The following is a 17,476-nucleotide window of genomic DNA, read 5'->3' on the forward strand; positions in this document are numbered from 1 at the left end:
TAGCATACAGTATACAGATATAGGATAAAGGGTATAACATTTAATGCAAGAAAGTCCAATAAAATCCGGTGAATGATAGTTCAAAGGTCTCCTGTGAGGTAGATGGAAGGTCAGGACTGCTCTATTTTGCTGGTGGCCTTGCCAAGGCAATGTGAAGGGTAGATGGACTCAATGAAAGGGAGGTTGATTTGCGTTATGGTCTGGTCTACATCCACAACTCTCTGCAATTTGTTGTGGTCTTGGATGAAGCTGTCCTCAAACCAGGCTGTGAGGCATCCCAATAAAATGCTTTCTATGGCATATCTGTAGAAGTTGGTGATGTTGGACGACATGCTCTGAGCCCAGCACATAGATCAATTCACAAAAACAGCATGTCAGTGCTTCTACTTTCTTAGAATTGTAAAGATATTCTGCACGTCACAGAATAGTTTAACAAATGTCTGCAGAAGTACTGTAAAAAATCGGGAATCCCACAGAAAGCCCTTTTCTGTTGCTACCATCAGGCAGGAGGTACTGAGGCCTGAAGTCCCACACCACCAGGTTCAGAACAGTTACTGTCCTATAACTATCAGGTTCTTCAAACAACCTGCACAACCCTAATCCTACCTCGGCAATAGAATACAATGAACCACAATCTGGTGACTTGATTTCTAATGGTTTTTTGCACTAATGTCGTGTTTTTGTAGTCTCTTTCTTTTCACTGTCTTGTATTATTTATGTATAATTTTGTTTGCGTGTGCTGTAGGAGTCTATGTGCCTGTGATGCTGCTGCAAACAAGATTTTCATTGTGCCTGCACCTCACTGTACTTGTGCACATGATAATAAACTCCACTTGGTTTCACTTGTTATAATTGCGTAATATTATTAGGACATTAAGTAGGCGGTGCTGAATTGTAAACACTGGCACCACCCACCAGTATTAAATAGGTCTACCTTCTGCAAACAACGAATAACTGGAAATGTAGCAAGCCTATTTGTGACTGCTGTGCATAAATAGACTCACTCCTCATCAGAACTCTAATACTGCAACATAACCCAAGGTGCTGGAAGATGACTGTTATGTGAGTGTTTTCTTTTCTTTTAGTGGTTCAGGATTTTAAATGTGTGTAATAAATAGATCCTAATATTCAAAGAAAATGTCTAATCTGACTGTGTATTTCACTTACTATCATTTATCAAAATAATAAATTATTTTAGAATGCTGATTAGCGGACCATATGTTTCTTTGAGCCACTTGCACACTGTAACATCATTTTGAGCAAAATAAACATCTCAGCCACCCATTTTTATTATGTCATGTAAACTAAGCAATGCAATTCAGTGGAAGGTTGGTCAAAATAGATTTGAATGTGAATTGATGTTTGGAAATGAGCTCTTAAGTACATTAATGCTTTTAGTGTAAGTTAAAACTTAATTGCAGTTGTAAACTAATAACTACGATGAAAAATTGGTTATTTTTCAACCATGCTGAAAGACATTTCATCAGTAAAATTGGCAGGATTATTCATCTAACTTTTTATTTTGCTTTTCAATATTTCTTTAATTGTCACACAACGGATGAGAAATGTTAAGTGTCTATCGTTCTAGCGAGGAGGATTATACGTTTGAATAAGGTTGTTTTAATTATTTATTTATTGTAGCAACCTGATGCTTGTGGTGAGCAGGTCCATCATGTTAAGTAAAATAATCATAGATTAGTTGTAGCACAAATGAGACCATTCAATTCAATGAATTTATGGCTTCTTGCCCAACATTTATGTCTTCTTCCAACATATCAATTCCCTTTTGAAGGCACTCATTGATTCTGTTTTCCCCACTCTTAGAGGTAGCAATTAATTGTTCTCAAAATAAGATTTTTTTTGTCTCATATTCCCCTGGTATCTTTTACTAAAATTTAAAATCATGATTCCAACAAAATTTAATTTCTAAATGTTAATGTGTCAATTCATTTAATGCCTAGTGGGTGCATCTGAAGAAGGGTCTCGACTCAAAATGTCACCTATTCCTTTTCTCCAGAGATGCTGCCTGACCCGCTGAGTTACTCCAGCTTTTTGTGTCTCTCTTTGGTTTAAACTAGTATCTGCTGTTCCTTCCTACATTTGCTCTCTTTTACCCGTACTGATTCAACAAAACACTGTAGCATTGTAAGCAGACCTGCCTGGTAACCTGAGGCAGACTTAAGGGCCTGTCCCACTTTCACGACCTAATTCACGACCTCTGCCGAGTTTGCCCTTGACTCATACTCACAGTATGGTCGTCACGAGGTCATAGGAGGTCGTAGGTAGGTCGTAGGTAGGTCGTGATGCTAGTCGTAGGTCAGGGCGTTTTTTCAACATGATGAAAACTGTCCACAAGTAAAAAAGGTCGTGAATTAGGTTGTGAAAGTGGGACAGGCCCTTTATAGTTAATAGCAAGGGAAATTACACTTTTTTTTAAAGAATACCCTTTCCAATCGTACATATTTCTGAAACACAGAATATTCAAGGAACTATCCTACCTGCTCAGTAGTGATAGTCTTTTCAAATAATTCACTTTTTTTTACACCTGTTGAACTAAAGACTCAAAAGAACTGGAAGTCCACTAGAGATCCATTATAAGCATCATAGGTTGAGATAGAATATTCAACATTTTACAGCTATTTGATTAAATTCTTGAAGATAGCACTAGAATAAGTGTGTAATTATTAATGCATACAAAACTGCTTCCATTTAAAATTTCCATTTCCAATGGTTGTCATCTCGGAATAATTCTCTGATCGAAGATAGTTGAAAATAACTTAGCTCTTGTTTCTGCAATGTGAGTATTGAGCTAAATGTTCTCACAGTTGAACTCAGAAAATGCATCAAAATAGCGGGTCCACTTGGGAGGCTACGGGGAAGAGTTTGAATTTGCTATCACTAAAAATGTTACGATAAAAAGCTTAGAAAATTGTACAGATTATTTCACATTTCCCAATATCATTCTCTGCATGCTCAGAATTTGCATTTCATTCAACATTATATGCAATCAAAAATTGGCAAGGCTTGAGACTTACGAATACAGTAATATTTGTAGAATAATAAATATTGATGCATAGAGAAATTAATATATATTTGTGACTGGAGCACTGCATTACCCGTGCATTAAACACACAACCACTTGATGTCCATCATCTAAATGGCAAGAAGTTCAATGTCAGGTGAAATTTGGGAGGTCATATATAAAGTGAAAGTATATAGTAAATGGCGAGACACTTAACAGCAATTGATGTGCAGCGGGATATTGGGATATAAGTTCACAACTATCTGAAAACCATGAAAACAGCAATACAAGTAGGTAGAGTAGTAAAGAAGTATTACAACATACTTACCTTCATGGTAAGATAGTTTCTCACAGAGAGTGGTGAGTCTGTGGAATTCTCTGCCTCAGAGGGCGGTGGAGGCAGGTTCTCTGGATGCTTTCAAGAGAGAGCTAGGTCGGGCTCTTAAAAATAGCGGAGTCAGGGGATATAGGGAGAAGGCAGGAACGGGGTACTGATTGGGGATGATCAGCCATGATTACGTTGAATGGCTCGAAGGGCCAAATGGCCTATTCCTTCACCTATTGTCTATTGCCTATTGTCTATTGTCTATTGATTCAATGATATATATAAATGACCTAGACGAAAATGTAGATAGAAACATAGAAACATAGAAAATAGGTGCAGGAGTAGGCCATTTGGCCCTTCGAGCCTGCACCGCCATTCAATATGATCATGGTTCATCATCCAACTCAGTATCCCGTACCTGCCTTCTCTCCATACCCCCCTGATCCCTTTAGCCACAAGGCCCACATCTAACTCCCTCTTAAATATAGCCAATGAACTGGCCTCAACTACCTTCTGTGGCAGAGAATTCCAGAGATTCACATGGCATGCTTACCTTCATTGCTAATGGTATTGGGCACAGAGTCAGGAAGTCATGATGCAGCTCTGCAGGACTTTGTTGAACCCACATTTGGAATATTTCATGCAGTTCTGGTCGCCCCATTACAGGAAAGATATGGAAGCCAGAGAGGGTGCAGAGGAGGTTTATCAGTATCCTGCCTGGATTAGAGGGTTTCAACAACAGGGAAAGGTTGGATAGACTTGGATTGGTTTCTCTGGAACATCAGAGGTCGGGAGTAGACTTGATAGAACTATATACAATTATGAGAGACATAGATAGCGTAGACAGTCAGAACCTTTTTCCCAGGGTGGAAATCTCCAACAGTAAATTGCATAACTAGCTGCAAGGAGAGAGGGGGAAAGTTTAATGGAGATGTGCAGGGCAAGTCTTTTACACAGAGAAGCATGGGTGCCTGGAATGCATTGCCAGGGATGGTGATGGAGGCAGATGCGATATAATAAGCTATCAGTTTATTTTGAGATCTACCAGTGCCGTGCATTGGGAAAGTTCAATGTCAGTTTTTCCCATTATTATTTTTGTCATCATCAAACAACATAATCAAACCAAGGCATTGTTATAGCTAAAGATTTTCATCAAGGATAATGGCTCAATTATCTTTTTTTAAATGCATTGTGCATCATTTTCAAAAGCATCTAACAGCTCGATGCTATAAAGGTGGCTTGCATGCACTAGTTGCATTCCAGCTATTTCAGTCCTTATTGGTTAAAACTAAAACAATTCAAACCCAAACAGTAACTCACGATAATATTCATATTGTGTGTTGACAATAATTTTTTTTTTAAGTTTAACCGCAGGTTGTGTATTGACATTTGAAGTTTTTAAATCCATTTCTCAGCTCCTTAATGATTCAGAAGAAACGCAGGGAGATTATTAGGGACAACCAACTTGTTCAGTGTGAGTTTGAGACTGGACGTCCTCTGCATAAAACAGATTAATTAGCAAGATTAAATAGAAGGCTGACAATTAATTGAACTTGCTTTAGTTTTATTACTTTAAGTCATGAGGCATTCATTATAAATATTATTTGACAAAATTCTGGACAACAGACCAGTGGCTATTTGTAATAAATATTCATCTCGAATGCAATCCATCGTATTATTTCAATATTCTAAAATGACGTTTGAAAATGGAGCGAAGCAGAAAAACCTGGTTAATATTTGGATGTGGTTTTATCATCAGAGCTTACCTTTAAGCATTTGTTTTTGCTATTATTGACTTACTATCCAGCTGGAAACTACTTGGAAATATAGCTTGTTTATTTAACATAATTAAATTGACATTCTCTTGTTTCAACTAATCTCCACTTTGTGCTGGCACCAGGAAGAGCTGTGATAATAAACCAGATTAGCTTCCTGAATGCAGTGTTTTAGTTGGGATCAATGCGGTCACAAAACTTTCAAAATGCTTTCAGTTCATAAGATAATTGTTTGGGGACCCAATAAACTGCAGAAGGCCACTGAGCTCCTCCTGACACCTGCTGATTTCCTCCAGCAGTTTGCTGGGGTTTGGTTCCTTGGCAAATTTGTTTTCCGTGCTACAAAAACATTCATTTTAATACACACAGTATTTGCCTCATTCCAAAAGAATTTAATAATTTCAGGAAAAACCTGAGGTAGATTCTAAAATGCAGCAAATAAATAGTTGACATTTTTAATTTATCATCCAACTTGGCCATGCGAATCATACCTTCAGCATCAAAATTGTTCTTCAGTGAATTAGAAATCTATCATTCCTCCAGTATGTTTTCAGTGCACCGTCACAGCTTATAATGAGGCAGGTTTGTGTCCCCTATAAAATGAAATGGTTACTCCTTCCAAGGTAATTAATTAAAAAGCTGAACATTAAAAAATAATATAGTCTTAGCTCATTGCTGCTGGACCTACGGCAATGCATCAAGGGGTCACAACAATTCTCTGTGAGTTTCTGCACAGAACATGTCCCCAGTGACTCATCTATTATTCACTTTCCATCTGAAAATGATTCCCAATCTGGAAGATGGATCATAGGCAAAGTGACAATGGGGTGACTGGTTAAATCGAAGCTTCATTGTCAATCTAGCAAAATCTTGCCTCACAAATCACTAGACAACTTCTGAGGCCATTTTTGAATGGTTACATTGAATAGTTACTTTTACATTCTTCGATAAAAAATCAAAAATGCTGGAATCCCGCAGCAGCACAGGCTACAAAGAGAAACAGCGCTAACATTTCAGGTCAAAGAGCCTTCTTCAGAAATCTATTAATTTCTAAAATGAATGCATGTGAGACTGCAGATGCTGGAATCTCGGATAAAAACAACAAACTGCTGGAGGAACTCAGTGGGTCAGGCAGCATCTGTGGAGGGAAGCGGACAGGCAGATCTGGAAAATTCTTCAAAGTGATGTAGTAGAGGGGAGACAGCGGGTGGGGAGAGGGGAGGGGAAGGGGTGAGGCAAGAACAAGTAATATGTACATTTAGGTGAAGAGGGTTTGACTGATGGATACGTCAAGTGGGGAAGAGATGGAGGGCAATAGCAACTAAAGCTGGAGATGATGTGGAGCAGTCAAAAGGGTGCAGAGAGTGGAATCTGATAAGGACGGAAGATGGGGAAAGAAATGATGAGCCAGAGGGAGTGATGATGGGTGGAAGGGGAGGGCGGGGGTGGGGGGAAGAAAAATGGGGGACCAGGACTAGGGACGGATAGTAGATGAGCGGATAGAGGAGGGGAATGGAACTGGATGAAGGTGTTGAGGTGTATGGAATGAAAGTTGTCGAGGAAGTGGGGCGATTGGGTAATTGGGAAGGGAGTGGTTACCTGAAGTTGGAGAACTTAATGTTCATACCATTGGGTTGTTAGCTACCCAAGTAGAATATGTGGGGCTGCTTTTCTAGTTTGTGTGTGGCCTTACTTTGTCAGTGGAGGAGGCTGAGGACATAGAGGTTGTTACCGGAATGGGAATGGGAATTAAAATATCCAGCAATTGGGAATCTAGCAGGCCCTGGTGGACAGAGCGGAAATATTCAGAAAAATGTTAACTAGTCTATGCTTGGCCTCATCAATGTGAAGAAGGCCACGCCAAGGGCACCAAACACAATAGATGATAACAAGTTTTATTTGCACCTCCTCCAACCTCATGGAGTATATTGGAAGTGGCATTTACAAAGATTGGCTCATATATTTGTCTGATGGAGTTTATAAAATTTAGTGACAACTGTTCTGTGAGCTGTTTTAAGGTATGCACTTTAGGCATGTGTGGTTATCATTAATGGCATTTTATGCAGGCTTGGTCTCATTTTATGAGTGTGGCTGAAATTCCTGGTGAACGTTGCAATAAAAGTAGCGCAGTATATTTTTAAGTTCAGTCACTGAGAGGTTTCTTCAATAAAAATTTACCACGTTTTGTACATATCTTCTTAAGAACCCCTCTTCAGAAGTGTTCCTTCCATTATGCTTTTGAATTCTTTAAACTCCTTCGCTATTTCCTGTTACTAATTTCTCTTTCATCTTGGGGATACGTTCTGTTACTTCCTAGATTCACTCTCCTTCTTTTCAATATCCCTTTGGGAAAGTTTGGTTTCTACCCCTTCCACTACACGGAAACAAACATAATCAAAATGATATATGACCTTATTATTGATTGCTGCAGAAGCACACAATCACTTCTTACCTTCCTTCTGGCATCAGTTTGTTTTATCTTGTGAATGTTGACTGCACTCACATAAAGTGTCTTCAATTTTATCTTTCTGCCATTTCCCCATTCTAACACTACCTGGAGGTATACTTTTATGGTCGTATTTCTATCACATTTTGATTGATTGGTTATCAGAACTAGTTTTCCTATCCTTCATTAAATGCTTGCTTTCACTCTTAACTTTCTTAACTTCTCCTCACCTTAACTCTTTCCTCGAATATTTAGTTTGAAAGGAAAATAATAAAACTGCATATGACGAAATAAAAACAGAAAAGCTTGATGCAGCAGGTCAAAGAGAAACAGAGTTATCATTTATAGTTCTAGACCCTATGTTGAAACATTTTTCCAACATTTTTTCTATTTAGTTTGAAGTTTATCTACAAACAAGTTTTCTTGATTTGCTAGGACATTAGCTCAGCAAGGTTCATGTGAAGAAACAAAGAACTGTGGATTAGACCAAAGATATACACAAATCTGAAACGTATTTTCAGAAAATTGGGAATCTGAGACCAACACTATTAGTTCTGAGAGGTAGTAAAAACCAATTAATAGAGGCAAAGAGAGGGCATGAGAAAGGATTGGTGGCCAATGTGAAATCTATTCCAAATATGTTTTGCGGTGGTGTAACAATTGATAAGGTTTTAAGATAGATTGGACCAAGCAGAAACTAAAAATGAACGTTACTCATGAAGGCAGAGATAAATTAATATTTTACATCAATTTTTCTTCAGCAAGACAGTTGAGATTCTGGATGACTAAACTTTGTGAAAGAGAAGGTGTTAGAATGGCATTTTAATTGGACAAATTACCAGTTCCAGATGGGATGCACTCTGAAGGAACCAACTGAAGAAATTGAGAAAACCTTAACCTTAATCTTCCTAACATATATAGATTCAGGTGTGGTACCTGAGGACTATAAAATGACAAATGTTGCACCATTGATTAAAAAAACACTGTTGAGAAACACCCTGTTACTACATGGCAAGCAGCTTAACCTCAGAGTTGGAAAACATTTGAGAATTAGGGGTAGAAAAAGTGAATTTCTTACAGGAAGCCAAAAGTTCTTAGTTAAAGGAAATTGTTTGGGCTGCAGGAGAATGGACAGTTGAGATTCCAAGGACAACTGTTCGTCATTGAATATGCTGATAACTTGGACTTGGTTATACAGAACACAATTTACAAGTTTGCAGATGACACAACACCTGGAAGTGTAATGAACAGTTGGGAGGATGGCTATGGATGGTTATGGATTTAAGGAAGATGTAGATATGTTGGTAGAATGGAAGGAAAGGTTGTAAAATGAAACCTAGTGCTGAGAAATGCAAAGTGTAACATTTTGATAGGAAGGAAAGGAAAAAATAAACTACTGAAAGGAGTATTAGTACTGAGAGATTTGAGTTAAATGCACTTAATTTATTGTAAGTTACAAACGAGATTGAGAAAGTAGTTAGAACAACATGCAGGATCCTTACATAAGTAAAGACACATAAGAGCCCTGTCCCACGATGCGAGTCCACCCACGAGTGATCCCGAAAATCACACTCGTGGTTTCCTACGAGATTCCAAGTTTATGTTCACGAGTTTAAACGAGTTCCCATGTGTATGTCTAAGTTTGCCGTTTACTTCTCATTTCTGCGATATACCAAGTTCCTCTCCCGAGTTACTCTTGAGCCAACAACGACTACCGACGTGTGGAAAAATCATCACATGGTAAAAATGATGTCATGCAGTTTTTTTTTACACTATAAAAAGCCTCCCTAGTTTAAATTTCTCAGGGTTACGGAATCAAGGGATATGGGGAGAAAGCAGAAACGGGGTACTGATTTTGGATGATCAGCCATGATCATATTGAATGGCAATGCTGGCTCAAAGGGCCAAATCGCCTGCTCCTGCACCTATTTGCTATGTGTTTATACCCTTTAAATGTTTTGACATGCGTTTCAGGATTTCCAATATCCCTTTCCCTGTATTTCTCTTGGGCTTTTCCTCTCTTTCCCCAACTCCTATCTCCTCCATCTGCCAGTCCATCTGAGTATAGATATGAAGTTCTTCTTAGCTGTCTATCTGTATGTGTGGACTTTCCATTAAAAGTCATCCATGATCATTATCTCACAATCCTTCAGGTGTTTTTGCCACTCATTTCTCATCGAGTCATGGGTTCATACAACACAGAAACAGGCTCCTTCGCCCACCATGCCCATTCCAACCATAGCCTTCCTGACCGTTATTCGAGTTCTGGCCCATATACTTTGTAAACCTGCCTCCGTCACGTTCTCAGATTATGACTACAGTATTTACTGGGTTGAGAAAAAAAATCATCAGATGCCCTCTATTCCGCCTGCTGCTCACGTTAAATCTATGCCTTTTGATGAGTTCAATTAATCTGATTATTGTCTGTCCTCATTCATTTCATTATACGTTCACTTGCTCAGCGTGTGTCACTGCTCCAGGGACCGGGGTTCAATTCTAACCTCTGGTACTATTTTATGGAGTTTTCCCTAAGTGCTCCCTTTCGCTCCCCACACACTGCTTTATTGTATGAATGCTCCCCGCAACTCCTGCTGTGTTGTATAAAGGACTGTTTCCTTCCCCCGATGTGTCGGTGAGTGGTCGAATGGGGCTCAGGTGGGAAATTGATGTGAATGCGGGCAGAAATGAGTTTGAGGTAAATGAGTGTTTGACGGCTGGCTCAGTGGGCCAAAGGGCCTGTTTCCGCTCTTTGGGACATTTTCACCAGGTGTGTGCACTGCCATATGCGAAGCTTCACTATTTGTAAAAGTTTTTTGTCTAATGTACTTTTGTAAACTCACTGAACCCGAGTTTTGGGGGTTTTCAATTTGTTGGCTGACGGTTAGTACATTTCTCACCCCTGTTTATTCATCACTCTGCAGACTGTATTTTGAGGATCTTGCCTCACACCTGTACCATTGGCCACGTTATCATATCCTGCACTGCTTTATTCATGACTGCAGATGGTAGTGAACAACCCCAAAGGATATTCCCCTTCGTGTTGGCAAAGTTTTGCAATTGGTTTATTTTTCACATAAAGGCGATTTATTTTTAAAAGAGGGTGTGGATCATTTCATTTTCAAATAATCTTATTCAAACAAGAGATGGACACAAAAAGCTGGAGTAACTCAGCGGGTCAGACGGCATCTCCAGAGAAAAGGAATAGGCGACGCTTCGGGTCGAGACTCTTTTTTGCAACGATGCTGCATGACCCGCTGAGCTACTCCAGCTTTTTGTGCCTGTCTTCGGTGTAAATCACCACCTGCAGTTCCTTCCTACACTTATTCAAACAGGAATGCACTCACTCACCTTTTTTTACTCACCTTTTTTTTCTCTGTCCAGCTGCCGAGTTAACTCAACGGGTCACGCAACATTTCTGGATAAAAGGAATCGGTGCCGTTTGAAGGAAGGAAGTTTGGAAGGAAGGAATTGCAGATGCTAGTTTAAACCAAAGATAGACACAAAATGCTTGAGTAACTCCACGGGCCAGGCAACATCTCTTGAGAAAAGGAGTAGGTAACGTTTCGGGACGTGACCCTTCTTCAGGCTAAGACCCAGCCTGAAGAACGATCTCGACCCGAAACATCACCTATTTCTTTTCTCCAGAGATGCTGCCTGACCAGCTGAGTTAGTCCATCATTTTATGTCTATCTTTGGTATAAACTAGTATCTGCAATTCCTTCCTTCAAACTTTTAGAGCAGTTTGTTTCAAGAAACAATCCTTCCAAAATTGCTCAAACTTGTTGCATTTGCCTCTTTAATGAACCACATTAAGATTGCATCTGAGAAAGGCTTAACTCGTTTTCCAAAGAAAACCAGGACAACTCAATGAAGCTGCATCAACTCAACATTGTCCTGCATTGAATGTTTGGTTTGATTGAGCTGCATCACTAACTGATCCATGCCCTTCCCTTGGAGTTAGTAATACTAAAAGCCATACTGTGCTAAGACAACGGGTGTCCATTTGAACTGCATTTGTTCAAGGTCTGGCATCAATCATTGAAAGGCATTACTCACTGAAAATGAATTGTTAGATCACTGTAAAATTTTCCATTAAGATCTGACTCTCAGGCACTCAGGCCAAACCCACGAGTTAATACAGTAAACTCACGAGTCACTACGTTAAACTCACGGGCTACCACGGTATTACAACAAGTTTAAAGGTATCAACATTTTCTTTCAAGAGTATATTTGACTCGTGGAAATCTTTCAACATGTTGAAAAATTTTCACGAGTTAACACGTTTCCCGAGTACCTGCGTTACGAGTCGCTAAGTTACGTCCACGAGCTCCGACGTTCCCGCTACGTTCATTCTACGTGATTACCACGAGTTTGATTTGTTTTTAACTCGTGGGTGGATTTGCACCGTGGGACAGGAGTTTAATGAACATTGACAACATATTGTTTGGGTTCCACACTATCAGATAGATTAATAACTTCAGAGTGAGTGTAGAAGAGATTTAATAAAATGAGTCTCGAGATGAGGGACTTAATTTATGTGGATAGACTCAGGAAATTGGGGTTCTTCTTGGAACAACAAAGTTTAAGAGGATATCTCGCAGAGGTATTTATAATTATGATGGATATAGGGAGAAGCCAATGCAGAGAGCATTCCAATTGGCAAAAAAATGTTAAGAAATAAAATGTAGGTGATTGTCAAAAGAACAAGATGTAACATGAGTGAAAACATTTTTATTCAGCGAGTGGTTGGGCTCAGAATATACTGCCACAGGAAGCAGTGCAGACAGACTCAATTGGGACATTTAAAAGAGAGTTATATTATTAGTTTAGTTTATTGGCATGTGTACCGAGGTACAGTGAAAAGCTTTTGGTGTGTGTTAACCAGTCAGCAGAAAGACAATACATGATTACAATCGGAGATAGATACAAAATGCTGGAGGAACTCAGCAGGATAGGCAGTATCTCTGGAAGAAGGAATGGGTGACGTTTCGGGTCGAAACCCTTCTTCAGACTAATCAGACTCCACATGGGTCGCCTTTCAAATTCCAATTCCAGAAATACGGAGTCTGAAGAAAGGTCTCGACCCAAAACGTCACCCATTCCTTCTCTCAAGAGATGCTGCATGTCCCACTGAGTTACACCAGCATTTTGTGTCTTCAATTAAATCTTCAATTTAAACCAACATCTGCAGTTCCTTCCTACACATGATTACAATCGATCCATTTACAGTGTATAGATCCATGATAAGGGAATAACGTTTAGTGCAGTAAAGCCAGCAAAGTCCGATCAAGGATTGTCCGAGGGTCAACAAGGGGGTAGATAGTAGTTCAGCACTGCTCTCTGGTTTTGGTAGGATGATCCAGTTGCCTGATAACAGCTGGGAAGAAACTGTCCCCGAAACTGGTGGTGTGCCTTTTCACACTTCTATCCCTTTTGCCTGATGGGAGGGAGTGACAAGGGTGCGACTCATCCTTGATTATGCTGCTGGCCTTGCCGAGACAGCATGAGGTATAAATGGAATTAATAGAAGGGAGGCTGGTTTGTGTGATGGTCTGGGCTACGTCCAATTCACTGCAATTTCTTGCGGTCTTGGATGGAGCTGTTCCCAAACCAAGCTGCGATGCATCCTGATAAAATGCTTTCTATGGTGCATCTGTGGAAGATGGTGAGATTTGTTGGGGACATGCCGAACTTCCTAAGCCTTCTATGAGAATGGAAAGGTTTGCAGGGTGATGGAGAGATAGTGTAGAGTGGAATTAGCAGGATTTATTTTACTTAAGGCAAATATGGAATTAGTGTGTAGAGTAGCCTTCTTTCATGCTGCAATCATTCAATGATTCTGTGAACATCATTTTGCAAGATATCTCATCAAAATGTTGGGAGTGTTGTGGAGACACAATAGACAGCTGATGCTGGAATCATGAGCTAAACACAAAATGTTGAAGTAATGGCCCTGTCCCACGTAGGAAACCTGAACGGAAACCTATGGAGACTTTGTGCCCCACCCAAGGTTTCCGTGCGGTTCCCGGAGGTTGCAGGTGGTTGCCGGAGGTTGCAGGTAGTGGAAGCAGGTAGGGAGACTGACAAAAACCTCCGGGAACCGCACGGAAACCTTGGGTGGGGCGCAAAGTCTCCAGAGGTTTCCGTTCAGGTTTCCTAAGTGGGACAGGGGCATAACTTAGAGGATCAGGCAGCTGAAGAAGGAACCTGACCCCCATAACGTTCCTTGTCCATTCCCTCACAAATCTAGACTGAGCTGCTGTGCTCTTGGCACTTTGTGTTCTGCTGAGAATATTTTCACTTGTTATTGTTAAAATTCTTGACAAAATAACCTGCTTCTGAAAAGATTTACTAATAATTTTTAGTGTTCTCCGTTTTTTTCCAGCATTAAGACCGTGTTAATGTGCGTGTAAAATAAATTAAACTGCTTGAAGGAAACTGCTTAATTGCCAAGGAATGATGGAAAATATTTTAGTGAGAGGACAGAAAAAGACTTGTTTTTATTCATCAATACAAAATATGGATGAATTAACTTCACAGAAGAATATTAACATATTTAAGGTAAATGTGTTAACTAGTTAAAATATGATTTATTTTTGCTGAAGTAAATCAGATATATTCCTGCAATACTCCAGATTTAATCTCAACAAATGTTTAAATCTCACCGAGGAGAAAAGGTTTTAGCTCTTTTTGTGCAAGTAGGTAATTAAGAAGTGTAATTTTATCTCTTAGCTAGTTGACAGTGGTGATATAACGCTGATTGAAAAGTTAATGGAAGAAGACCATGACTGCCTGAGCAGAATGGATGAAGATAAATCAAGCCCATTGCATCATGCTGCAGGAGCAGGTCACCTTAATATCTTAACATTGATCATTGAACATGCTAACTTTGAAAGTAAGTGGTCATTGTGTGATAATAGATAAAATGAAAGAGGCATAGCTTACATGACAATGCAAAAGAATGTATAATGGAGATATTTTAACATTAACACCTTTTGCTGGGGATGCATTTTTAGCCATTTAAGATCTTAAATTACACAATGTCAAATATGAAAAGGACAACTGAACCGTTGGAACAGAATCCTTACTTAAATTGTAATTTACTGTCGGTTACTCAGGGCATCAGGTAAGTCGGGATGATGAAAAATGTCCACGAGTAAAAAAATAGCCCCGAGTACCTACGGCTGGCATAAGGAGCCGCTACGATATATCCACGAACTCCTACGGCCTCCTACGGACTCGTTACGAACATTCTGCGAGTTTGAAAACTCGGGAGAATTTGTGAATAACTCGGGAAAGTGGGACAGGCCCTTTACTCTGTCCAAACTTTACAACAAATCTTGCAACGGGCAGTATTGTGGCTTGCATAATCCAAGGAAAACCAAAGTTATAGTTTGCTTTTTCCTTTGTGCCTGGGAACTGAACATTAATAATAATAATATATATTTGTATGGCACTTTTCATACAATTGAATGCAACCCAAAGTGCTTTCCACAATAACACAGGTCGAAACAAAATACAAAGGACATAGACAGTTAATAATAAAAAGCACAGATTGATATAAAATTAAAAATATTTTTTTTTAAATTGAGAGTGTAAAAGGAGGAAAAAACCCAAAACACTGAGGTCAAATACAGAGTCCCATATACTATATGAGCACATAAGCTGCTGAATGGATATGCTGAGATAAATACAAGAGAATAAAGGTAATTTTTACAATGTCATCAGAAGAAGTAAAGTCAGTTAAAAGCTTGATTAAAAAGATAAGTTTTTAGCTGCCGTTTAAAAATGTCAATTGAGTGGGCATCTCTCATAGCCCTGGGTAGGGTATTCCACAGCTTGGGGGTGTAATTGAAAAAGGCTGCTTCACCAATTTTCTTATTACTGCGGCATTGCAAAAATAGTAACCAAAAGGACACTCGTGGTGTCCAGTTCCATAATTTGCCGAGCCATAATTTGGATATCCAGTATTAAAATGAGTCCTGCACATTGAGACCAGCTGGCCCTCACCCCTTTTCTGCTTCTGAATATAATAACCTCATCAGTCCAGTGAATCAACTGCTGGGGGAAATTTTAAGCCAGAAAAAGATAAATAAAGATAGCTGGCATTGTTGTATTTTAATCTACAGAGGCCAGTGATCAGCAGGATGAGTTATTCACAATAGCCAAGGCCATTCCTGACAATGGTGCTGCATTGTAAAAGTGACACCACCTATTTTCAGTTAATGTATTTACATTGACTTTGTGTTGATGGAGCACTAGTTTCTCTCACTTCAGTAAGGTCATAAGCCTATCGTCATGTTGTGTGTGTGCACTCATGTTTGTAATCTATGGAGTTTATAGGCTGTGGCATCAGAAATGTGTCTAGAAATCAGTTTTTGTGACCCAAGTCACCAAACTACATGAAATTTTCCACAGATTTAGATGAAATATAATTGAGAAGGATGTCATAACTCGTCATTGCCGAAAGTTGCAAATTAATTAATTAAACTAATTAGAAAATGTGATCGGGAAAGTAAGCGCCATCTAGTGGCCAATGCCCATATTACATGATGGGCAGCCTATTTCCGTGTTGCAGTCCATTTAAACTATATATTATTATACCTATATATATTCTAGATAGTAATATAGGTATAATACTATTATGTTTAGGTATAATAATATTATATTATATATTATCATACCTATATATATTCCAGATAGTAATATAGGTATAATAATATAATATATATATATATATATAATAATAATATAATAATAATAATAATAATATAATAATATAATATATTATTATACCTATATCTAATCCAGATAGTAATATAGGTATAATAATATAATATATTATTTAAAAATCATGATATAAATAACACTTGGAACATTGTGTGCAGTTCTGGTCACTGCACTATAAGAAATATATAATAATAATAATAATAATAATAATACATTTTATTTATGGACGCCTTTCAAGAGTCTCAAGGACACCTTACAAAATTTAGCAAATAGAGTAAAAACATGTAAGCAGAATGAAATAAATAGTAAAGACATCACCAGTACACAAATTAAAGACAGAATTCAATCCAAAGACAAAAATCAAAAACACAATATGAAGAGAGAGCAGCGGCAGCTAAAGCGCGCCAGCGTACACTCTCCCTTCCGGCAGCCATCTTGGACACAGAGTAAAATAATCATTTACACACAAAAAAACATCCCCCCACAATGGTTACCACTGTGGGGGAAGGCACAATGTCCAGTCCCCATCCCCAGTTCTCCCATGACTGCATTGGAGAGCATGCAGAGTAAAGAAGATTCATTTGCGGACATTAGACACAAAGTTCTGGAGTAACTCAGCGGGTCAGGCATATAATATATTATTATACCTATATATATTCGAGATAGATATATTCCTCTGTTTTCCTGAAAACGGCCGTTACGGATGGCACTATGTTCGCGAATCGGCCGCTTTTTAATTGAGACCGTGGCTTCACTATGTTAAATACATAGGCCCCGCGATCGGAGTACCTTTTCCCGGTAAGTTATCGCAGGCAGCTCCGAGATTCGATGATTAAGACTTATTACTCTACAACAAGCTGGCATTAGTGAAAATGTTTAATTTACCTTGTTATTGATACATATAGTTTAGGCCACCTTTATTATTTAGTGAGTGAGTGAGTGAGTGAGTGAGTGAGTGAGTGAGTGAGTGAGTGAGTGAGTGAGTGAGTGAGTGAGTGAGTGAGTGAGTGAATGAAGGAATGAATGAATGAGTGAATTAATGAATGAAGGAATGAATGAGTGAGTGAGTGAGTGAATGAGTGAATTAATGAATGTACAGCCTCCAAATCTCATTTTTTCACATTATAAAGGGTGCAATTAAATTAATTAAAGTCCATACAGATTAATTTTCATAAATT

At 38.8% G+C, this 17,476-nt stretch overlaps 1 protein-coding gene across 1 annotated transcript in view; it reads left to right on the forward strand.

The window, feature by feature from the left end:
• The first annotated feature begins 811 nt into the window (after positions 1 to 811).
• trpa1 (transient receptor potential cation channel subfamily A member 1) overlaps positions 812 to 17,476 on the forward strand; it is a 96,087-nt gene continuing 79,422 nt past the window's right edge. The window contains exons 1-3 of the mRNA XM_033019309.1: positions 812 to 1,062; positions 13,954 to 14,129; positions 14,301 to 14,463. Of these exons, the coding sequence (XP_032875200.1) occupies positions 14,025 to 14,129; positions 14,301 to 14,463 (268 nt within the window). The 5' untranslated portion in view covers positions 812 to 1,062; positions 13,954 to 14,024. The remainder of the gene's footprint in view (positions 1,063 to 13,953; positions 14,130 to 14,300; positions 14,464 to 17,476) is intronic.

The sequence above is a fragment of the Amblyraja radiata genome, chromosome 4 (genome assembly GCF_010909765.2).
Source record: "Amblyraja radiata isolate CabotCenter1 chromosome 4, sAmbRad1.1.pri, whole genome shotgun sequence".
Taxonomy (NCBI): domain Eukaryota; kingdom Metazoa; phylum Chordata; class Chondrichthyes; order Rajiformes; family Rajidae; genus Amblyraja; species Amblyraja radiata.